We start from the raw sequence: 24,213 nt of genomic DNA, 5'->3' as shown, positions 1-24,213 counted from the left end.
CAGAGAGAGGGAGACACAGAATCCGAAACAGGCTCCAGGCTCTGAGCGGTCAGTCAGCAGAGCCCGACGCGGGGCTCGAACCCACAGACCGCGAGATCATGACCTGAGCCGAAGTCAGCCGCTTAACCAACTGAGCCACCCAGGCGCCCCTCAATTAACTTTTAGAGCAGCTCACAAACTGAGAGAAACAGTTTACTTACTAGATTACCAGTTTATTATAAAAGGGTATAACTCAGGAACAGCCAGAAGGAAGAGATGCTTAGGGAAAGGCGTGGGGAAAGGGGGTGGAGCTTCCATGCTCTCTGAGTGCACTCTTCTCCCTGAATCTCCGCCTTTTCACCACCCAGAAGTTCTGTGAACCCTGTCCTTTCAGGTTTTCAATGGAGGCTTTATTACACAGGCAAAGTTGGTTAAATCTTTGGCCATTGGCAACTGAGTCAAGCCTCCCGGAGGTCAGGAGGTGGAATTTAAAGTTCCTTCCCTCTAATCACATGGTTGGTTCTCCTGGCAACAAGCCCCTCCATCTCCTACCCCCTCTCCCCACCCCCATACACCCCCATACACCCCCATACCCCACTTTGGGTGCCTTTCAAAAGTCACCTCGTTAACAAAACAAAGAGCACCTTTGTCTATTAAACATACTGAAAGTATTTTTTACCTGTCCCTTGTCCTAACTTTGTTTATGATGCCTTGGACATACTGAACTGTTGAGTCTTCATGTAGTTAAGCAACAGACCTCTCTTGCTTTTGGCTCTTGGGTTTGTGTCTTTCAGAGAAGAGCCCCTCCCTTTGCCAACATTTTCTTTCTCCTGTTGACTTCATGGGTTTACATCTTGACTCTGACTCTGGCTGGCTCCATGCAACACAGAGACAGTGATGATATCTGCCAAGTGAGCCAGTCAGCCTGCATCTAGACAGTAATCTACATTTTAGATATTAGTCTCTGTCGTTAAAATAAGTGTATGGGTTTTTTTAGACTTATCTGTTTAATTCCTCTGGAATGAATGTTTATGTGTGGGGTGGTGGTCGTTTCCTTAGGACGCTGGGATGAGTACCACAAACTGGGTGGCTTAAAAGAATCAATATGTATTCTCTCACAGTTCTGGAAGACAGAAGTCCAAAACGAAGGTGTCAGCAGGGCCAAGCTCCCTCTGAGACTCTGGGTGAAATCCTTCCTTGCTTCTTCCAGCTTCTGTTGGTGAATGGTCCTTGGCCGGCAGCCCCATATCTCTACTCTCTGCTTCCACCGTCACTGTGTGTGACATCTCTCTGTGTGTCTCTGTCTTCACAGGCTGTGGCAGTTTCCTCTTTTTATAAGGACACCAAGCATATTGGATTAGGGCGCACATTAATGACTTTGTCTTAACTTGGTTACATCTGCAAAACTCTATTTCCAAATAAGATCACAGTATCAGTCAGGGTTCTCCGGGGAAACAGAACCAAATATATACATGTATAACATTATATTTTATACAATGAAATAGAGAAAGAGAGAGAGAGAGATTGATTGATTTATTTTTTGTAAATTGGCTCGAGCAATTATGGGGACGGGTGAGTCCAAACTCTGTGGAGCAGCCAAAAACTGGCAGGGTGGAAATTCAGCTAAGAGGTGATGTTGTAGTCTCAAGTCCCAAAACCATAGGACAGGCCAGCTAGAAACTCAGGCAGGATTGCTATGTCTAGAGGCAAATGTGGGGACAGCAAGCCCAGGCTGTGTGCGCCTCTCGTTGTCCGGCTCCCTTCTTCACTCAGAATGGAGCAGCTCACAGTGAGGTGTGGGTCTTGGTCTCCTCCCCTGTCAGAGTTCAAGCCAAGATTCTGACATCCCAGGGGAAAATGAACTCACAGGCAAAATCCACCAGCCACCTGAGAAGCATCACTGTAAAAAGAAAGACAACAAACTGCACAATCAATACAGGATAAATAAGAACCAATGGCACAAACTGATCAATAATGCAAAATAGGTATAATAAATAAGAGGAGGCAATGGTAAGATGAAGCAAAACAAAGCAGTTATTAAAAAGAGTCAAATAGAAACACCAGATACAAAAAATTTAATCATTGAAACAAAGCATTCAATAGATGATGTAAATAATAAAAATGGATTCCACTGGAACATAGACAAGTGAGCAAGGTGATCAGGTTGATGTCTTCTCCAGAATGACACCGGGAATAAGAAAGATATAACAGAGGGGCGCCTGGGTGGCTGATTCGGTTAAGCCGACTTCGGCTCAGGTCATGATCTCGCGGTCCATGGGTTCAAGCCCCGCGTTGGGCTCTGTGCTGACAGCTTGGAGCCTGGAGCCTGCTTTGGATTCTGTGTCTCCCTCTCTCTCTCTGCCTCTCCCCTGCTCATGCTCTGGTTCTCTCTCTGTCAAGAATAAACATTAAAAATAATTAAAAAAAAAGAAATATATAGAATTAGAAGCTAATAAATAGAAAAATAAGCTAATAAAATGTAGGTGTTATCACCTGTATACTAGGAAGGAAGTCTTGAAGAAAAGAAAGAAAGAAATTTTAAAAAGGAATGTGTCAAAGAAAAAAAATAGCTAAGCATTTTCCAAGATTAAAAAAAAGAGGAAAAGCTACATGGGCTCATGGGGTGTCTAATCAGAAAGACATGAGAAAACTCACGCCTAAACACATTACAAGAACATTTAAAAACATGGAGACAAAGGCAAAACTCTAAAGGCTACCAAAGAAAAGGAGATGGTCCTTCATGAAGGAATGAGAATCTGATAGACATCCAATTTCTGTTCAATAGTTACAACACAGGCCAAAAGACAGACATATATTCTTTTCAAAGTGTTAATGAACTTCAAACCAAGGATCTACCTTGAACAAAAACAAAGATTTAAATATGCCATAAAAATAATCTCGGGCATAAAAGGCCCAAATAAGCTAATACATGAAAGTCTCTTTCAAACAAAATTCTCTCTTAGCGAATGTGTTCTAATTGGAAAAGAAATGAATCCATGACACTACTATGAGATAAAAATGAAATGAGAATCAATAAATAACTTAAAAAAGTTAATTCTGTATTGAAAAGTAGAGGGAGAAGGAGAGCTAGAGCTAAAAATAAAGAGATGGAGAGAGAAAAAGAGTGAGACTGAGAGAGAAAGAGAGAATATCAAAAGTATTCATAACCACCCGGAAATAAACTCTGGGCAACACTAACACAACAAATGAGCAGTGGATGAAAAATAGTTCTTTGCAAAGGGAGCCAAGTGCAAAGTGAGCATATACTTATTTTGTTATAGAGAAACATATAAACACTGATAGAGAACCTATGAGAAAAAAATAAACACATATATGATTTTTAATAAGCTTAATATAACCATCAAAATGAGTAAAAATAGAAGTCAAGTTTTCGAACAGGCAGAAGAAAACTGTATCTGATGAAAGACATGAAAGGGAAAAAAAGCAAAGAAAAGTAAAATACAGTAAGTATAAATTAGAAATAAGAGGAGTGAAATAAACACTAATATAAAATCAACTACATAATTTGTGTTCTGGATTGAATTGTGTCCCCACAAAAAAGACACATTGGACTTTTAAACCCCAGTACCTCAGAATGTAACCTTATTTGGAAATAGGGTTGTCTCAGACGTAATCTGCCAAATTAAGATGAGGTCATACTGGAGCAGGGTGGGACCCTAACTCAATATAACTGGTGTCCTAAGAAAAAGATGGCCACAAGACGACAGAGACGCAGGGAGAAGGCCATGTGACAACAAAGGCAGAGACTGGAATTATCCAGCAGCAAGCCAAGAAATGCCTAGGAAGAGATGGAAAAGGATTCTCCTGCAGTTTTCAGAGGGAGCATGGCTCTCCTGACACCTTGATTCCAGGCCTCTGGCCACCAGAACCACAAAACAGTACATTTCTTTTTATAAAGTGGTTTTTTTTTTAAGTTTATTTATTTATTTTGAGAGAGACAGTGAGAGTGTGAGTTGGGGAGGGGCAGAGAGAGAGAGGGAATCAGAGAATCCCAAGCAGTCTCCACAGTCTCAGAGCAGAGCCCGGTGCGGGGCTTGAACTCAGGAAACCAGAAGATCATGACCTGAGCCAAAACCAAGAGTTCAGGCTTAACTGACTGAGCCACCCTCGCACCCGGATTTCTGTTGTTTTAAAAACCCAGTTTGTGGTACTTTGTAAATGGCAACCTTAGGAAACGAATACAATTTGTAATGGATGAAACTCACCAGTCAGAAGACAGAGATTCACAGACTGGAAGGTTTTTCTCTTTCGAAAAATAATAATCGGCAATGTTTTCTCAAAGGAATATTCATAAAATACAAGGTGACAGGAAAGCCACAAATAAAAGGATGGAAAGGGGATATGCAGTAATTTTGAGCCAAATAAAACAGGAGAGTGAATTGAGTGTCAAATAAAACTGAATTCAAAGCAAAAATAAATCATAATGAGGGATGTTTTTTAAGGAAAACAAAATCAGAAAGCTGTAACAATTTTGAACATACATGCCTTTAAAGAACAGCTTCAAGATATAAGATGCAATAGCGTAACTACAGAGAAACATATAGAAATTATTTCAGAAACTTTTAAAAAATGTTTATTTATTTTTGAGAAAGACAGAGATCGTCAGTGGGGGAGGGGCAGAGAGAGCTACAGAGGATCCCAAGCAGGCTCCATGCTGACAGTGTCCAGCCCAGTGCACAGCTCGAACTCACAAACTGTGAGATCATGACCTGAGCCAAAGTCGGGTGCTCAACCTACTGAGTCACCTGGGCACCCCTATATTAGAAACTTTTGTACAACCATCTAAGAAACTAAGAAAATGAGCAGACAAATAATAAGGGATGACAGAGGATATTCAAATGACATGATTCACACACTTGAAATAATAATTATATGGGAAGGGAGAATAACTTAAAAAAACTGACTAACAAGTGGGAAAAACACATTTTTTGAGCACACACTGAACATTTAAACAATTTACCATTTAGCAGATCAGAAAGAGAGACTCAACACAGGTACTAAAAATCAACATTACACACATTATTATCTGAGCACAATGGATTAAAGTGATAAGCTATCACTTTAATACCTTTAAGGCATTTACATCTGGAGAGTAAATGGCATGATACTCAATAACCCTTGGGTTAATAAGAAAATATAGAGGAAATTATAAAATACTTGGAAATGAATGATAATGGGAAAAGTACATGACAGAATTTAAAAGACAGCTAAAACAGCCTGAAGAATAAAATTTATGGCTCTGAACGTATTTATCAGAAAAAAATAACAATTAAAAATGAGCTAAGGTTGTAGGCTTCTTTCCTTCCAAGATTAATTAACATATGGTGTAGTATTGGTTTCAGGAGTAAAATTTAGTTATTAATCACTTACATATGACACCCAGCGCTCTAAGGAGCTAAGGTTTTAACTCAAGAATTTAGGGAATGAACAATAGAACAAATATAAAAAAAAGAAGAAGAAGAAAGAGAAAAAGTAAGGGCAGAATTCAATAAACAACTGGACCAAAGCAGCACCAACTACAAAGTAAGTAAAAACCAAGCCAGAATCTGGACTTTTGGAAAGATTGCTAAGATGTACTAACCTCCATCAAGAACCGATAAACGTGAAAAAAGATGCAGATATACAAAATTCAGAATCAAAAAAGGGAAAATACTTATAGACACCAAAGAGATCAAAATAATCATATAAAAGAGCATTCCGGATAGCTATTCACTAGTAAAATAAAAGCAAAGATAAAATATATTTAAAACATTAAAATATTTAAAATTTATAGAAAAAGTATAAAATATAAAATTGACCCAAGAAAAATTAGGAAACTTGAACAAATTGGCAACCAATAAAGAAATTGAAATGATTGGGGCGCCTGGGTGGCTCAGTCAGTTAGGTGTCTTCGGCTCAGGTCATGATCTCACAGCTTGTGAGTTCAAGCCCTGCGTCAGGCTCTGTGCTGACAGCTCAGAGCCTGGGGCCTGCTTCGGATTGTGTGTCTCCCTCTCTCTCTGCCCCACCCCTGCTTGCTCTCTGTCTTTTAAATCTGAATAAACATTTTAAAAAAAAGAAAAGAAAAGAAAAGAAACTGAAATGATTAATAACAACAAAAAAGGGACACATACCCCTATCACAAGGGGGAAACATGGCCTCAGGCAGTTGGTTTTACAGATGAGAGCTCAAAAAACATCTGGAACAATTTGCTTCAGAAAGTAGAGAAAAAGAAAAAGCTACCCAGCTCGTTCTATTAGACTAGTATTAGATTAATTCCAAACCCTAATAAAAAAGGAAGAAATAAAGAGAATGGCTCTTTTTCACTTACAGATCCCCCAGATCTTAAATAAAATATAAGCCAACCAAAGTCAACAAAATATAAAAAAGTAATAAGTCATAATTAAATTAGGTTTATCCCAGTAATGTAAAGATCATTTGACACCAGAAATCACTGGATATGATCCATATCCTAGACTAAAGGAAAAACACTAAATGATTTCAAAATTTTTAATTTTATTAGAATTCCACATATACTTATGATAGAAACCCTCAGAATAAATAAAAGGGAATTCCCTTAACTTAATAAAGGACTTATGCCCCAAATATACAGCACATATCATACTGAATAGAGAAGATTAGATTAGACATGGTGTTCATTATCACCATTTCTGGGTATCCTGGCCAAGACTTGTCATACTAATAACAACAGCACAACAACAAGAAGTTGTAAGAATTCAGGGGTGCCTGAGTGACTCAGTCGGTTACGTGTCTGACTTTGGCTCAGGTCATGATCTCACAGTTTGTGAGTTCGAGAGCTGCATCAGGCTCTGTGCTAACAGCTCAAAGACTGGAGCCTGCTTCGGATTCTGTGTCTCCCTCCCTCTCTGTCTCTCTCCCTCTCTCAAAAATAAATAAACATGAAAATTTTTTTAATTAAAAAAAAAAGAAGTTGTAAGAACCCAATGGGAAGTGATGAAACTGCTATCATTTGCAAATTATATGCTCATCTATGAGGAATGCCAAACTGTAAAATTCAGCAAGGAGGCTGGAAACAAAAACAGTCTCCAAAGATCAGAAGCATTTCTGCGGATCTATAATAACTATCTAGAAATAGAAACAAAAAAAGACATGATTCACAACAGTGACAAAATCAATAACATAATCAGGAAATAAGCTAATAAAGAATGCACATTCTTCTAAAGGCATAAATTTAAAATATTATTAGTGTTTAAAGCTTGTTTAAAAGATATAAAGAAGACAACTAAATGGAGAGCTCTTTTTTCCCCCAAATTAATCTATAAAATCAATGCAATCCAATTAGAATGTAAGCTGAATTTTTGGAGGAACTTGACAAATACTTCTACAATTTATTTGGAAAAATAAGGATGTCAACTAGCAAAAATCAACTTAAAAATACAGTACTCCAAACCACTGGTCATTAGGGGAGAGCAAACAAAACCACAAAGAGATGTCATTTGTCACCTACTAGGATGTCTATCATAAAAACACCAGAAAACAAGGTGTGTGGGCAGGAATGTGGAGAACTGGAGCCCTGATGCATTGCTGTTGGAAATGTAAAATGGTGCAGCCACTGTGGAAAACATTTTGGCACTTCTTCAAAAAGTAAAATATAGTATTACCATCTGATCCAACCATTCCACTTCTAGGTATTTACCCAAGAGAACTGAGCGAACAGATACTTGTACACCCATGTTTACTGCAGAATTATTCACAACAGTCAAGAGGTAGAAACAATCACATGTTCCTGGGTGGTTCAGTCGGTCGAGTGTCTGACTCTTGATTTTGGCTCAAGTCATGATCTCACAGTCGCGGCTTCGAGCCCTGCATTGGGATCTTTACTGACAGTGCAGAGCCTGCTTAGGATTCTCCCTCTCTCTCTCTCCCTCTGCCCCTCCCCTGCTTATGTTCTCTTTCTATCTCAAAATAAATAAATAAGCTTTTAAAAAAAAAAAAAGGTAGAAACAACCCAAACATATATCACAAACGATTAAATCAATATGATACATACATACAATGGAATATTGCTCAGTCATAAAATGGAAGGAAATCCTGAAACATGCTACAGCATGGATGAATCCTGAAGGCATTATGCTTAAATGAAATAAGTCAGTCACAAAACGACAAATACTGTACGATTCCACTCATAGGAGGTTCCTGAAATAGGCAAACAGAGAGAGAGAGAAAGTAGACTAGAGGTTACCAGGGGTGAGGGGGAGGAAGGGTTGGGGAATTATTGTTTAACGGGTACACAGTGCCTGTTTGGGATGATGAAAAGTTTCTGGAAATGGACAGTGGCGATGATTACACAGCCTTACGAATGGACTTCACACCACCGAATTGTACACTTAAAAATTGTTAAAATGGTAAATTTTACATTATGTATATTTTACTACCATAAAAAATACAGCAGAAAAAATAACCAATACACAACAGTAAAAGAAAATATAAAATCCCTAGGATTAGATAAATAAAAATTCAGCTGGTCTACATGATGATAAGTGTACAACATGGCTGGAAGATGTTAAAGAAGACCATACCATTTTCCTGAATGTGGAAGTTCGATATGGCAAATATGTCCATTTTTGCCAAGTAAATCTATAAATTTATCGAAATTCAAAAATTGTGCTGTTTCTGGAGACGCACTCATGTATACCTGTACTTACACATCACATGCACCTTTGAATCTAGGTGTGCACCGAAACTCTAGAGAACAAAGGGAAAAGATACTCTGGCTCAGTCTGTCATTTTTTAAATTTTTTATAATGTTTATTTTTGAGAGACAGAGTCAGAGCATGAGCATGAGCAGGGAGGGGCAGAAAGAGACGGAGACACAGAATCTGGAGCAGGCTCCTGCTTCAGAGCTGTCAGCACAGAGTCCAACCCGGGGCTCAAACTCACGGACCGTGAGCTCATGACCTGAGTTGAAGTCAGACGCTTAACCAACTGAGCCACCCAGGCTCCCCTCTATCATCTTAATCCAATCTGTCAAAAGCCTCTTCTGGTTTGGGGGGAAGGAGTTAAAAAAGAAACAAACAAAAGGCTAACTAGATAAGTAGAAGCCATTTCACCATGCATCTCTTCTCTGGAGAAAGAAGCCTCCTTCTTTTACCCAAAAGAAATGTTCTCGAGATACCAAAGTGGGCAGATCCTTCTTTGGTTCCACAGATACCCGCTGAGTCTGTAGACGGACAGATGCTCTCAGAACAGACTGAAGTGGTAAGAAATGGAACAGAGACTTTGCTAAGCTTATTGGAAAGGCAGGAGGGACCTCTTTCCAGATGTCTGTATGGTGGAGGGTCCATTCTCAAACCTGAAGGGACCCAGGCTCCCCTGCCACCCTGATAAACAGAATCTTGGGGAAAGAGAAGCCCTGTACTGAGAGGAAACACTCTGTGCTGAATGATGGCTCCAGCCGGAGCAAAATTAGGAAGAGGAAGAAACTCAACTGTGCTCTATCTCTCAGTACCCTTTTTCCTTCTTGCCCTTTTTGGTCTTTCCTTGCTGTGCCCTTTCCTCACTCATTCACTCACACAACAAATACTTCTTGAGCTCTTCCTATGTGCCAGGCACAATGTCTGGCATCCAGGACTCTGAGGAAAACAAGGATTTAGGCACCAACCCAAAGACCTGGAGATGTAAAATGCTCCTTCTGCCAACTTCTGTCGTGAGGATTTGTGTTTTAAGAGCCTTCAGAGAGAAAGCAATGCTTAACCCAAAGGTTATCACTTCTCTAATAGAGGGTTTTAAGATATTGCTATCTATTGGGGAAGAGAAAATACTTTGGCCAGCAAAAACATTTCCATTATTCCTCATAATGCCAACAATAGCTGGCATTACAGGTCAAAACAAAGTCTCCCTAGAACATTTCCTCATTCCACTATGTAGTGACTTTCCCCAAGCAGCTGTGATTTCCACCATGGGATATGCCAGAAGATCTATGAAGTATGAGAAAAGAATACGAAACCTTCTCATTCTTCACAACTTTCTCAGCCTATAAATTTCCCATAGGCTTTATAACATATACATTAGTACAAATGTACAGGTAGAGAACTTATGAATAAATACATAAGCAAAAAATGGAGTGTGTGCTCAAAGGAAAACATGATCAAAAATTGTGGATCCCTGATGTAACAAGAAGTGTGATCTGTTAGACTTAAAACCAGTCTTGGTAGGAACAGTCTTGGCAGGTGCCTGGGATTTTAAGGTGTGTGTCCCCACACTAAGGTGCAGCTCAGTTAACTCTGGGTCATTTCATCCCAGTCCCACAGACAGAAGGAAATTCTAGTAAAACAATAAGGGAAATGAGGGAGTCAGAAACATAGACTGGAGGGAGAATTGGCTCTTCCAGGTCACTGGCTCATTCATGGGCAACATCCCAGGATCTAAAAATAGAAGAACCATCTGCAGTTTGCCTCCTGGAGCTGGGGCTTGGACGAGCCCCAGGATAGACCCTTACAGACTGGTGGCCGTGATGACAGCACTGGCCTCTCAGGTGACCTCAGCAGATCATGGCCAGGAGCCAAAGCAAGATGCTTCCAAAGCCAGGATCCTCACAGTAAAATTAGAGTAGCAGGAATAAACAGAGACATTAGCTCTATACCAGAAAGCTGGCTCTTGTTTCTTAGTCCAGAAACTGGCAACAGTGTAGGGAAAGGAAAGAAGTCTAGAAAAGAAGTTCAAAAATCAGATGGAGTCTCCATTCTCAAGGTTACATACTGTGTGATTCCAACTATATGACGTTCTGGAAAAGACAAAACTATGGATATGGTTAAAAAAAAAACAAAAACACTGGTACCCAGAAGTTGGGATGGGGACAGAGTGCAGAAGACTTTTCAGGGCAGTGAAAATGCTCCACGTGATACTATAATAATGGATATATGTCATCATACATTTGTCCAAATCCACAGAAGGTACAACACCAATTTTGATATATCACTGTAGGTTAATCAACTATAGCAAAGTGACTCTCTGGTCAGGGATATTGATAATGGGGGAGGCTATGCATGTGTGGGGTAAGTGGTATATGGGAAATCTCTACACCTTGCCCTCAATTTTGCTGTGAACCTAAAACTGCTCTAAAAAAACAAAACAAAACAAAACAAAAACAACGAAGTCTTAAAAAGATTAAAACTCCTGCAGTCCTGAATTTGCACTGGAAGTATCAATATTAACTAATGATATGTTTTTTTTATATGTATTTTCTAGCTTTGACCATTGAAAAGACCAAAAGCAATGGCTAAACCTAGAGCAATGAGCAAATCCTAGCACTAGACTATGACCTTTATAGTCATTTCCCCCTAAAATGAACCAGGGCTCTAAGGAGAAATGGCTGATTCTAGGTCTTAGACAGGAAATTTGCAATAGGAGCTTAGAAGATCTTATCTTACCAGAGACCTATCAAAGACAACCAGGGCCATGTCTAGGATATGCAGGAGCCAACTTGAAGAGGCTCCTATGGGCGAAAGAGGGAACACTTTGAGCATCAGTAAGAATAAATACAATTATTTAAACACATCAAATATGTTTAAATCCATGAGTTTGTAATGTTACATTTTTTAAAAAACTTCATTGGACGGTTATCTTTGAAGAATTCTAGGGAACCATTACCTGAAAACTGGCAAATAACAACAACAAAAAAATCAAGATCTATCTTGCCCCTTTTTTTGTGAACTATCTCAAGAAAAGCAAATAATTGATGAGAGTAACTTTCTTTTTCAGCTGTCTGGCAGCTAAAAAATGAAGGCAGCATGCTAGAATTAGAATTATCATGAATATGCATCCTCCAGTGGAGAACGGATCCAGCCCATAGTAGTTCTGTCCAGTAGGGTAGCCAGTAGCCACATGTGGCTACCGAGCACTTGAAATGTGGCAAGTTCGAATTGAGATGTGCTTTAAGTGTAAGATCCACACTGAATTTCAAAGACTTCATTTTAAAAAAAGAATGTAAAATAATCCATTAGTAATGTTTCTATTGATTTCATGTTGAAATGATAATATTTGAAACATATTAGACTAAATATAATATATTATTAAGATTAATATTACCTGTTTCTTTTTACTTTTTCTAAATATAACTACTAGAAAATTTTAAATTACTTATATGGCTTGAATTATGCTTCTATTTTGTAGGACAGATTGAAGCAATACCCACCAATACAATAAGCACTAACAATACAACAGCTAACCAATGTTATATGCCTCTCGATAAAAGTATACAACATTGCCTAGGATGGATTTTTTTCTTAAAATATCAACACTGGGGGCACATGGCTGGCTCAGTCAGTAGATCATGGGACTCTTGATCTCAGGGTCATGAGTTCAAGCCCCACAGTGGGTGTGGAACCTACTTTAAAATATGTGTGTGTGTGTGTGTGTGTGTGTGTGTACATATATATAATCTGATACTTTATTTTTTTTAACGTTTATTTATTTTTGAGACAGAGAGAGACAGAGCATGAACAGGGGAGGGGCAGAGAGAGAGGGAGACACAGAATCCGAAACAGGCTCCAGGCTCTGAGCAGTCAGCACAGAGCCCGATGCGGGGCTCGAAATCACATACCACGAGATCGTGACCGGAGCCGAAGTCGGACGCCCAACCGACTGAGCCACCCAGGCGCCCCTATAATCTGATACTTTATATTAAGCTACTAAATTCAGTAGATACAGGTGGAAGAGATGAGGTAAATGATACCATGAGCACACAATGAGCAAAATCTTGAAAATAGGAAACTAATTCCACAAACAAATCACCCTGTTAGTACAACAGATAAATTGCAAAGAAGGGAAAAACAGGAAGAAGAAAGCTAGCAATGAAGAGAGATTTAAAAACATCAACTAGTTGTGAGGTATGGACCTTATTTGGATCTTGATTTGAAAGAACCATAAAAATAAATAAATAAATTAGGATACAATAGGATTGATTTGAACACTAACTGGATACCTGGTCATATTAAGGAATTATTCATAATTTAGGTAATGGTATTACAGTTATTTTTATAGGTCGCTCATCATTTAAAGATGCAAACAGAATATTTATGAATAACATGGTAGGATCTCTAGGATTTGCCTGGAAACAACGTGGGGATGGAGAGATAAGAGTGGGGATGGTATGAAACGAGATGGGCTGTAAGTAAATTGTTGGTAAAGCAGGATGATGAGGACGTGGCTACTTGTTACACTCTTGCACTTTTGTACGTGTTTGAAATTTCCCATAGTAAATGTAAATGGAATGTGTTATATGTAATAGTATTCATTATTAAAAGTGGAAAATCACAGGGGCACCTGGGTGGCTCAGTTAGTTAAGTGTCCAACTCTTGATTTCAGCTCAGGTCACGATCTCACAGTTCATGAGAATGAGCTCTGCATTGGCTTCTATGCTGACAGAGTGGAGCCTACTTGGGATTCTCTGTCTCCCCCCTCTCTCTACCCTTCTCCTGCTCATGCTCTTTCTAAAAATAAATAAGTAAACTAAAAAAAATTAAATAGGGGCACCTGGACAGCTCAATTGGTTAAGTGTCTGACTTCAGCTCAGGTCATGGTGTTGTGGTTCGTGGGCTGGAGCCCCAGGTCAGGCTCTGTGCTGACAGCTCGGAGCCTGGAGCCTGCTTCAGATTCTGTGTCTCCCTCTCTCTCTGCCCCTCCCCTGCTCACACTCTGTCTCTGACTCAAAAATAAACACTAAAAAAATAATTTTAATAAAAATTTCATTTTAATAAAAAATTAAATAAATAAAAATTTTAAAATGACTTTTTAAAAAGCTGGACAAGTAGATTATAAACCCACAGGGTTAGCATGTGGAATCTGGCAAACAAAGCAGTAAGCTTATTTCATGTGGTCCCAGAGACTGGGGACTCCAGTGACTGTGCCCAGAGACACAGAGGTCAGTCAAATACAGTGCATGAAAGATAAATGTGACTCCCAGACTGAAAGAGACAAAGCACAAAGGTTCTGGATGCTTCAACTGAAATCAGTCCCAGAACTCAAGACAGAATCCTGGGTTCTGGTGATGGGAGAAGTCGAGTCAGTTGCCTAAGTCTGAAAGGACCAGGCCACACCGGGCTCGGCAATGTAATGGGTTTTGATTTTTTAATCTAGGGCCAGGACCAGAAATTCTTCTGCAAGCCAGCCACATGATTCCTTCGCTGATACCAAAAGGGAGGGGAGAGTAATAACCTCCTCTCATTCACTGCCAGCTCTGTGCCAGAGACTCACCCAAGACTTCCTTTAAACCTCGCATCACTGGATGCAGGTATTGTTCACGGCTCTTCATAGAGGAGGAATCAAAGACTTGGAGCCTTCAATCATTCACTCAAGTTCACAAAGCCAACAGATGACAGTGGCAGGATTCGCACCCATGTCTTACTAACTCCAGAGCACTTATTTTCATATGTTAGGTTATGTTGTATCTGTTAGCACACACATACGGACTAATATTGAACATGACACAAAAGTGAGTCGGGATAATGCCCTGTTTTATGTGCTATTTCGGTGCCTCACTGCTCAGGGTTCCCCTCAGACCAGCACCATGGGCACGACCTAGAAGCTTGCTAAAAACACAGGATCTCAACCTGACTAAATTGGGATCCACACTTGGACAAGGTACACAGGTAAGTCTTACGCACACTGAAGTTGGAGAACAGCTTCAGTGCGTTTAAACCTGAAGAGTTCAAAATGACATAACTGATTCAGTCAACTGTAAACAACTAAATGTAAATTTATTAATTGATCCAAGCCTCTTAGCATAAATGTTTGCCCTACAGTTCTTCCCATTCTTCCTGTTCATGAGTTTTGCGTTAGGTAATTAAAATGTTTTTAAGTTTGCAAAAACCTATAGGTAGACCTCATCTGGGACCATGGGCTGCAGACCAAGAGAGGCAATTCAGGGTTCCTGACTCCTATTTGAATCTCCAGGGAGTTCTATATTCTAATGAAGACTCAGAAAGTGAAACCTTCCCACCCTAGTTCCCAAGACATCCAGATTCTATGAGGGTGAATGTAGCAGCCCCATTTTTATTTTTTTCACATTTTTAAAAATTTAAATCCAAGTTAGTTAACATATAGTGTGATAATGATTTCAGGAATAGAATTTAGTGATTGCATCACTTAAATATAACACCCAGTGCTTAACCCAACAAATGTCCTCCTTAATGACCATCACCCATTTAGCCCAACCCATAACCCCTCTAGCAGCCTCTGTATTTAACAGTCTCTTATGGTTTGTCTCCCTGTTTTCATCTTATTTTTGCTTCCCTTCCCCTATGCTCATCTGTTTTGTATCTTAAGTTCCACATATGAGTGAAATCATGTGATATTTGTCTTTCTCCGATAAGAGAATGGCAAGGTTTCTTTCTTTTTAATTGCTGAGTAATATTCCACTGTATATATGTACCACATCTTCTTTATCATCAGTTGATGGACACTTGGGTTCTTTCCATACTTTAGCTACTGTTGATAGTGTGTGGCAGCCCCATTTTAGAAGCTGGTGGACCTCACCCAAATCTGTGTGTGCCTCACCACTTCCCAGACCCCTTGTCATAGACTGGCCAAGTGATGGAGTTCTGGTCAATAGGGTGCGGGAGAAAGTGATGTGTGCCACTTCCAGGCCCCCAGCAAATCCCACACCAAATTCCATCGGAGAGCCTGGCAGAACCACAAAAGAGAAGGAGCCTAGCTGGGCCCGAGTCACCACTTGGAAGGAGACATCCGACAGCATAACCCAACCCCATCAGCATAAAATTTTATGTTGATGGGCCACTGATATTTGAGGGTTGATATAATGGCTAGCGTTACTTACGGTGGCTAGAGAGTGCTACTAACCTATCACGCCATCTGGGATCCAGCCCAAGAAGCCAAAAAGGCGAGATTTTCCGAACGTCTGAGACAAGAGTAAGTAAAAGTAATTGCTTATATATTAGTCAGGGTTACTCTAACACACAGAATGGCCTTTTGCCAGAAAATAATATTTAAAGTTGTACTGTGTGTATAAACTAGCGTCACTACTGGCAAATTAAAGTTCTGAATTATAGTGGAGATGAAAATCACATCTAAATTTACAGAATTGTCAATGTAACACAAGTTATTATTTGCGACGGTTGGGGGGAGGGTAGTAATATTCTTCCTGAAACAGCCAAAGATTCTTTTTTTTCCTAAAAGCTGATTATACATTTGTTGCTAGAATTAATGGGCCTATTTTATATACTTAACTGGAGATGATTGTGCTAAGTTAGAAATCTTATCTCAAGTGGAATATAAAGTAAAAAGCAACCATTTTCGAAATTGCAGAAAGCGCATATAAAAGGATACTTTTGAGAGTTGGATATTGAACATTACAAAAATCATAATTATGTAGAAAGAAATTTATTTCTAAGAAAGGAAACTAAATAAATATTAGAAATGTTCATGTTATATGAAATTAGAGCAAGTGTTTATGTCCAAATTCACTTGATTTTTATCAACACTGACATTATGTTGAAGGCAATCTGTTAATGTTTCAGTAAGAGTAAAATTAAGTGGATGTCAAAATTGTGTAGCTGTTTGTACAATAATTAAAAAAATTTTTTTAATGTTTATTTAGTTTTGAGAGGGGGAGAGAGAGAGCACGAGCAGGGGAGGGTCAGAGAGAGAGTCACAGAATCTGAAGCAGGCTCCAGGCTCCAAGCTGCCAGCACAGAGCCTGATGCGGGGCTCAAACTCACGGACCACTGGATCATGACCCGAGCCGAAGTCAGACGTTTAACCAACTGAGCCGCCCAGGCGCCCCTGTTTGTACAGTAATTTTAAAACAAAAACAGGTTTGTTATCATTTGTGATTTTTTAATAAACGTGCAGACTCAGTCGAGCCCCCTTCACGAGGGCCTGGGATGAGCAGTTTGGGCTGGATGCATTTTAGGATCAGGAGTCATCCAGCAGCCTCCCAGAGCCACCTCATTACAGCAAAAGATGTTCCTATTTCTCTTATCACATAGGAATTTACATGGTTTGGGGGGCTCTATATCAGGAACCAGAGGCAGAGATGAACATGTATATTTTCTATGATCTTACAGTAGATAGCATGGAAAAGAAACTAGAGGTGTCACTAAGGCCACTTTCAGAGATGTACATGGTTTCAGACAGCATGAGAACAAGTACAATAGCAGTGGAATTAAAGAAAGACAGGCAAGAAATATGTTGGAAGAAAGAGACAGGAAGTGATAGCTGGAGAGAGGTAAACAAGGAGACAAAATATTAAAGTCTCAAACCTGGGTTCCAGGGAGAAGGACAGAGTATTGCAAGGGGCTGCAGAAGAGGAAGGAAGGTGTCGATGGTGAGATGCTTTGTTCATAAAGGGTAGGGCAGCAGAGAGGTCGTTTTGGGTTGGGAAGCTACGTTTCCACTGGTGGAGAAGCGGGAACGTGAGGGGCTTGTCTGTTAGACGAGTGCCTAGGCCAGGCTGAGAGAAGCTTCCTGAAGACAACTGGAAAGTGTTCAGGAAAGAGCCCAGCACCTGGCATCAGGCAGATCGGCCTCTGAATCCTAGCTCAGCCCTTGTGAGCTGTGTGAGCTTAGGCAATTTACTTAACCTTTCTAGACTTGAGTTTCCTCCTCCATAAAATGAGATAAACAATAGGTGGCTAAACAGAAGCCATTCTTTTTCCTTGACCTGTAAGACTACTTCCCAAACTCATCTCAGATATAGCAATTCCTGGGATCACAGGGGAAATCGTTTCTTCATCCCCTGTCCATTGGCCCAGGGAAAATATTGTTTACAACTGTGGTTCTTGAATGCTGTGTATGCACCAAAATCATCTATGGAATATTTTTAAAATACAGATTCCTGAGCTCTCATCCAAGAGCTTCCGTCTCAGTACTTCTAGGCTGGGATCCATCAATATCTTTCTGCTCAAGAACCACTAATCCATAATAAAAGCTGCAGTGGCGATTGAACAGAATGCTGGTTACCAACCCCACGCAGCCCAGGTCCTGGAATCCAGTGTTTGCTTAAAAAGTGGCTCTGGTTGTGATGGTGAGATGGTGATGTAGGTGGGAGGGGAGTGGGGGTGGGGGGGTGATGGGTGATGGTGAGAGAGAGTGGGTGGTGGCCCTGGAAGAGGGGAGTGATGGCAGTGGCTGGTGAGTGGTGGGAGCCAGGTCCTTGGAGGTCCCTAATTCAGCAAGAAGATTCAGATGATCTCAGGTAGAGCCTGAGGAGGCAGAAAATGGGAAGCTTCCATTGGGAACATGTATCCCTTCTAGCATCAGGGATCTCCTCCTGGACTGAATCAAAGAAGTAGCAGCTCTTAAGAAATCATATTCTCCTGTCTTCAGAGGGCAAAAATAAAACTGAATCCATGAATAGCAAAACTGTACTAGAATTTGCAAAAGAGATCAACTGTATGAAACCACACTTTGCTATACAACCTAAGATCAAAATAATGTAACACCAGCTCCTACACACCCATGGGCTCCATGATGAAAATGATTTAACAGTAATTCCATATGAACTCAGGTTCTAGAGACAAGACCACTGACCATTCACCTGTTTGCAAATTCTGACCAATCCTCGTCCAGACCTCACTTACTAACTTCTCCCCTAAAACCACCCTATCACAAGAGCTCAGGAACTTCCCCCTTTTCAGCTACTACTGAGATGCTGCCAACATGACAATCCCCTTTCTCAGCATGTTGAATAAGCTCCATTTTGCAAAATCACTGCATTTCCCAGCGGTCGTTGTAAGGGGGCTTCGACAAGGAAGGTAGGGACCCATGGGCCTTTGCTCTTAGGATGCCAGCTCGTTTTACTGAAACAGCCATCCAGCATCTGGACCCACTGAATATGGAAAACGGCTCAAACACTTTGAAGAATTCAGTGAGTCACTCCCTGTCAGAATCAAAATTTTGGCATGTTAAAATGAAACCTTAAAGTTAAATTTATTAGTCTTCTTACATTCATTTTGAAAAGGGATCTGGGGCCTGGAGGAGCCATCAACAGGTACTTACCTTCCCACACTCGGAGCTCTCTGAGCACTTCTTGGAGAGAAAAAGACCAGTGGAAAAGCAGAGGCAACTTAATTATACCCGCAAAGGCCATTTTTCCAACTAAGGTCAAACTCACAGGTTCCAGGGATTAGGACATGGATGTATTTGGTGGGAGGGGGGCACCATTCGACCACCTAAGCCTCCTGACATACATTATGAAAATAAGAGATGCCCCTTCTGTCATCTGTATAAACCTAGCTCTAAATGTATCCCTTTGAGCCCATCTTGAGAAGTCATTTTATTCTTCCCTGCAAAGTTCCTTAACTTTCCACGTTACTACCAGCAGAAAGGCGTCTTTATCGTTTCTAGAGAACCTCAGAACTTAAGGAGCTCGGATATTGACAGGAAGCAACACACTTCCTCATCCTGAAAGCTTTACTCCCCTCCGCCTGCCTGGCCATTCTCCCCCAAACCCATGCTACTCTTTGAGGCTTCCTTGAAACCACCCCTCATCCACCACTCTCACAACCAGGCAGAGATTCGGTCAGCTTCCTGTTGCCCTTCACTACATAGCTGCATGACTTCCTGCTTCTCACTTCCACTCTCCAGTCCCGTTTTCTCCTCGGTATGAAGGGGGCAAAGGCAGACAGTTTGATCTTGAAGGTCTCTACATTCGAACCACAGAGTTGAAGTTGTTCAGCCCAGAAACCATCATCTCTCTTGCAAGACCCCCATTCGGCCTCACTGTCCTGCTCAGGGACATCTCAGCTTCTCCTCTCACCCCAAGCCCGCTCGTCCTGTTCTCCTGCCCTGAAAGGACCCTCGAAAGGCTAGGCTTACGTCCACCCCTGAGTTCTCCTCTCCCCTCTGAAGGAATCAGAGCAGAATTCTCAACTCCTTAATCCAGCTCCTATTTCCTCACCAGTAAGTAACCTTCTGATCGTTTCACGAAGGCACACAGAATACTGCAGTATTCTTAGCAAAGCCCCACAAAAGCCTGCAAATGTTGTTATTTACCCATCACATCCCATTACCAGCCAGAAAGTGAGTATGATAAGAAAGAAATTTCTGTGGGTTTCTATGCCTTCCCTGTTAGAGGTGGCAGATGGTTCCCAACCAAAAATAAATACTTAATCATGCTTGATTAAAAATATATATATATACGTACAGTGTGCACACCAAACCGAAAGGACAGAGACAGAGGGCAAATCAACAGCCTTCACTACTATAGCTTATATTTTTCATTCAAAGGCACTGGTTCGTGTGCATTCAAATCACATCATGCCACAATAAAATCCATAATGGATTTGAAAAAAACAAAAGAGAGAGAGAGAGACAGAGAGAGAGAGAGAGAGAGAGAGAGAGAAACCTGTGTGCGGTATTTTTTCCAGCAGACATCAAGCTCAAACACTAGACGGTTTAGTTCAAAACCAAGCACACGGTAATCCCACTGCCTGAAGGGACCTGGGGCCAAAACAGAGCCAGTGTGATACCCTCAAGAACAAGTCCAGGGGCAAGGCCAGCACTGTGGATTCCAGGGATCAATTGCTTTAAATAGCTGTCATCCTATGACTACCTTCCCTACCTCCCTCTTGGGCTGGCTTTGAAATTTTATCACCTTAGCCTTCACCAGAGCATCAACAGAGTTTTATCTTCCAGCCGTGCTCAGGGGAGTGGGTGACCCACCCCTTCTCATCCAGGCCTGTGAGCTGCAGAGGCAGCCCAGAGTCATCCTCCCTGCTCAAAACCCGGCCAGCAGGGCAACGCTGGGGAGGCCCCGGGCCACTCTACCGCAAGAGCTGGCAGCTAGAATTCAAAAGGTTTCACCAACTGTAGGAAGCAGAAAAATATCAAATAAGGGGGGGGAAATCCAGTGAGTTGTTCTGTGATAAGCCTGCCCTGAGGAGTCTCTACAAGCCATTATTCTGAAGCCTAGAGGCAATGCCTTCCCCAGGGGTGCCCTGCTCTCACAGATACTGAGAGGCCCGACAAAAACACTCAGTTTCAGAGCTTCGAGGAACCCCTGATGAGGCCGGGGCCCCCTGCAACCGCACGGTGGTTCTGTGCATGAGGAGAGGTCTGAGGCCACTGGCAGAAGCAACGGATGTGAAATGTAGGAACCACCCCAGGGGAAGGACAGATGTCAGTAGACATCACTGTTTGTGTCTCTCAAAAACCCAGATAGCTCCAGACTGGACAGGTTGCCACTCATTCACTCGTTCATTCATTCATTCACTAAGGACCTAACAAGTGTTAGGGGTCACAGCAGTCCTTGTCCTACTAGAACTGTTTTCACGCGGGGAGCCCAGGTGGTACAGTCGGTTAAGCAGCAACTTCAGCTCAGATCATGATCTCGCGGTTTGTGAGTTCGGGCCTCGCGTTGGGCTTGCTGCTGTCAGCAAGTCAATGCAGAGCCCGCTTCAGATCCTCTGTCTCCCTCTCTCTGCCCCTCCCCCACTTGTGCTCGCCCAATAAATAAATATTTTTTTTAAATCTTTAAAAAAAAAAAGAACTGTTTCCATGGGAAGAGAAAATAGTATTTGCGATTATAAAACATCTGATCTGTTTTCTCGGAGGCATGCAAATTGAGGTGTTGAGGGGCACAGAGGAGGAAAGTCTAAAGCCCAAGGCAGGAGGGAGTCCTAGAGGAAGTCATGTCTAACCTGAGGACTTTACAAGGAGGAAGGGGAGACAAGTTGCTGCGGACAGAGAGAGCAGCCAAATCTTATGCCTCAGAAAGATCAGCGTAGCTGGAGCAGAAAGGAAGGGGGAGGCTCGTTGGTGGGAGGGGAGCCTGGGTAGTGGATTATAGGCGCTTTAAGGACTCTGGACATTGTCCTAAGCGTATCTGGATAGTCTTAAGTGAGTAGGGGAGAGGGACAGCATGCAGATGGGGAGCAAATGACATAATTAGATCTGCAATTTAGAATCGTTTCTCTTAGAAGCAGCACCTTGACCTTGGGCTCTTTGTTATCTTTGACATGCTCAGCACTGGTGTCACAGCAATTGGTAAAAAAAAATAAAAGTTAAAAAAAAAAAGGCAGAAGATAGGAGACAGAAGATGGGAGGAGTCCCTTAATAATCCCCTTACAGAACCAGCATAAGCCTGCAAGGTCCAAGGCTCTCTTGAACCCACATCTGAAGGGAATGCCCCAGGTCCCTCCAATGCCCGGGACAGGACAGGCGCCCCAGCCTTCCCTGCACACAGACAGGGCCTTCGGTAAGCTCTCCATTGCCTTTTAGCCAACTGCGCTCCATCACATCAGGCTGAGTCTGTGTTTATAAAAGATGCCCAGAGACCCCCTCCACACTCACACTCAGATGCTTCTGAGGCCATCACCACAACCCCAAGAGACCAGCCCCTCTCTCCTGCCCAGAGTCAGCACATTTCCCTAGTGAGGCTGCTGGGGGTGCTCTAGGACATCCCTGGGGAGCAAGTGGCCTGAACACTGAGCGGCTGTCAGCGCAGTGGATGCCTTTCCCGAGGGGCCTGCCTGCTGCTGGCTCTGCTAACCGGGGAAGGCAGAGTCCTGCCTCTGAGCCCAGAGGGGTTTCTACCCTGAGGCTGACTATAAGTGGACACTGTGAGAACGCCACTCCAGGACAGGACCTTCTGGGCAACCTGCACCAGCTCTCAGTTCTGGCAGGGTTTCCCACTCTCATGGAGAGAACCTGGAAGTGAGGGGTTTGGGATTGTGTAGACCAAAGGAGAGACAGAAGAGTTTGGAGGCGCATACGGTAATGAGGGAAGAGTAAACAGTGGATTAAAACTCTTCCAACGAAGGCAAATGGGTCACTTACTTAGAAACAACCTGTTGTCAGGCGCCAAGGAGGATCCAGAAGCGACCAGAGATCCGTGACCCCATCAGGGCAACAGTGTTTTCTTGTGCAACCCAGAGATGCTAGCAGACGACAGCTTTAAGAGGTGCCTTATTTTAGGTGCAATGGATGCTCAGTACAGTCCCTGAGACACACGTATAGATGCAGTGAGAACTCACATTTGTAATAGAGCTTTAGAGTTTGCAAAATTCTACCACCACCATATTGGATCTTTCTCACAAATCAGATGAAGTAGAAAAGGAAGGTATATTCACCACTTGACAGATGAGGACGCTGCGAGGAGGTGAAGCGAAACAGGCGTGGCAGAAAGGACGTGAGCTCTGGGCCTGAAAAATCGGGAGCCAAGCCCTGCCTCTCCACCAACCAAAGCTGCAGTAATAACTGTGTTTGTGGATTAACTCTTACAAAAATGGCTGCATTTCTCTTATTTCCATGTTCCTGGGGAGGGGACGGGCACCTCACTGCTGCCCCCATGCATGGCCAACACAGCTCACATTCTCTCCATGGCTCCCAACAGATTACTGCTCTCTCAGTTAATGTGCGCCAAGTGCTTTGAGGAGAGCCTGGTCTGCAGCAAGTCGTATAGGTATGTTAGCTGCTATCGTTTATCTCTCTGTCCCCAACTCCCAGCACAGGGTCTGACACGTGCCGAACACTCCATAAAGGCTGAGGGCATGAATGCAAGGCCTTCATCGTCCAGTGAAGGAGACAGACATATATACACACGATGGCAAATGCACTGATGAGTGCCATGGAAGGCATGATGAGCGTGTGGTGGCGGGGAGTGCGAGACGGAGTTGCTGGCTGTGGGCAGAAGGGTGAGGGATGGTGCCCTGAGGAGGTGACCCATGAGGTAGGGTTTCAAGGAAGAGGGAGAAGAACAAACAATTCGGTATGACTGGAAGGTAGAGTGTGAGGGAAATCATGGTAGAAGATGTTGGTAGAGCCGAGGATCAGAGCCAGACACGAAGAGCTTCGAATGCCAGGCTAAGGAATTTGGATCTTGTTGTCGAGCAATAATGGAGAGCCAGTGAAGGCTCCTCTTTGAAGCCAACAAGTGAATGTTTGTATTACAGAAAGGCTGCTCTAGGGATCGTAGGAAGGATGGACTTGAAAGGCATGAGACCAGAAGCAGAGGGGACTAGTCAGGAAAACTCCCTTCACACTCCAGGAAAAAGAGAAGAAGGGTCTCAACTAAGGTTGGATCCCAACATCAGGTTGGATCCCTTGGATGCACCAGGGAAGAAGAAGGAGGAGGCAGCGATGGTGGTGACGTTTCAAACTTGAGTGACTGAGTAAATCGAGGCACCACTCACTGAGTTAGAGGACACCGGCCTGAGAGCACAGGAGGGTTTCCCATCTAGATGCTCGCTCAGTGTGTACAGAGCTGTGCAGTGGGTGCCCAGAACCAGAAGA

The 24,213-nt window shown here is 42.2% G+C and overlaps 1 protein-coding gene across 7 annotated transcripts in view; it reads right to left on the bottom strand.

The window, feature by feature from the left end:
• Nucleotides 1–1,495: 1,495 nt before the first annotated feature.
• The window catches only part of TMPRSS5 (transmembrane serine protease 5), a 92,314-nt gene continuing 69,596 nt past the window's right edge, over nucleotides 1,496–24,213 (bottom strand). For 4 of the 7 annotated variants that reach the window (XR_008421307.1, XM_053900487.1, XM_053900486.1 and 1 more), the window contains one exon: nucleotides 1,496–1,879. Coding sequence is in view for 4 of the 7 variants with exons in the window: in XM_053900487.1 (XP_053756462.1) it covers nucleotides 1,843–1,879 (37 nt within the window). In the remaining 3 variants the exon portion in view is untranslated. Of the gene's footprint in view, nucleotides 1,880–2,039; nucleotides 2,372–8,011; nucleotides 8,158–24,213 lie in introns of those variants that run through there. The other 3 variants (XR_008421305.1, XR_008421308.1, XM_053900488.1) reach the window with 2 other exon arrangements.

The sequence above is a fragment of the Panthera pardus genome, unplaced genomic scaffold, assembly GCF_024362965.1.
Source record: "Panthera pardus isolate Hobbes unplaced genomic scaffold, ASM2436296v1 HiC_scaffold_12, whole genome shotgun sequence".
In the NCBI taxonomy this organism is placed as follows: domain Eukaryota; kingdom Metazoa; phylum Chordata; class Mammalia; order Carnivora; family Felidae; genus Panthera; species Panthera pardus.
The sequence above is the reverse complement of the archived record's forward strand: the minus strand, read 5'-3'. Positions and strand labels throughout refer to the sequence as shown.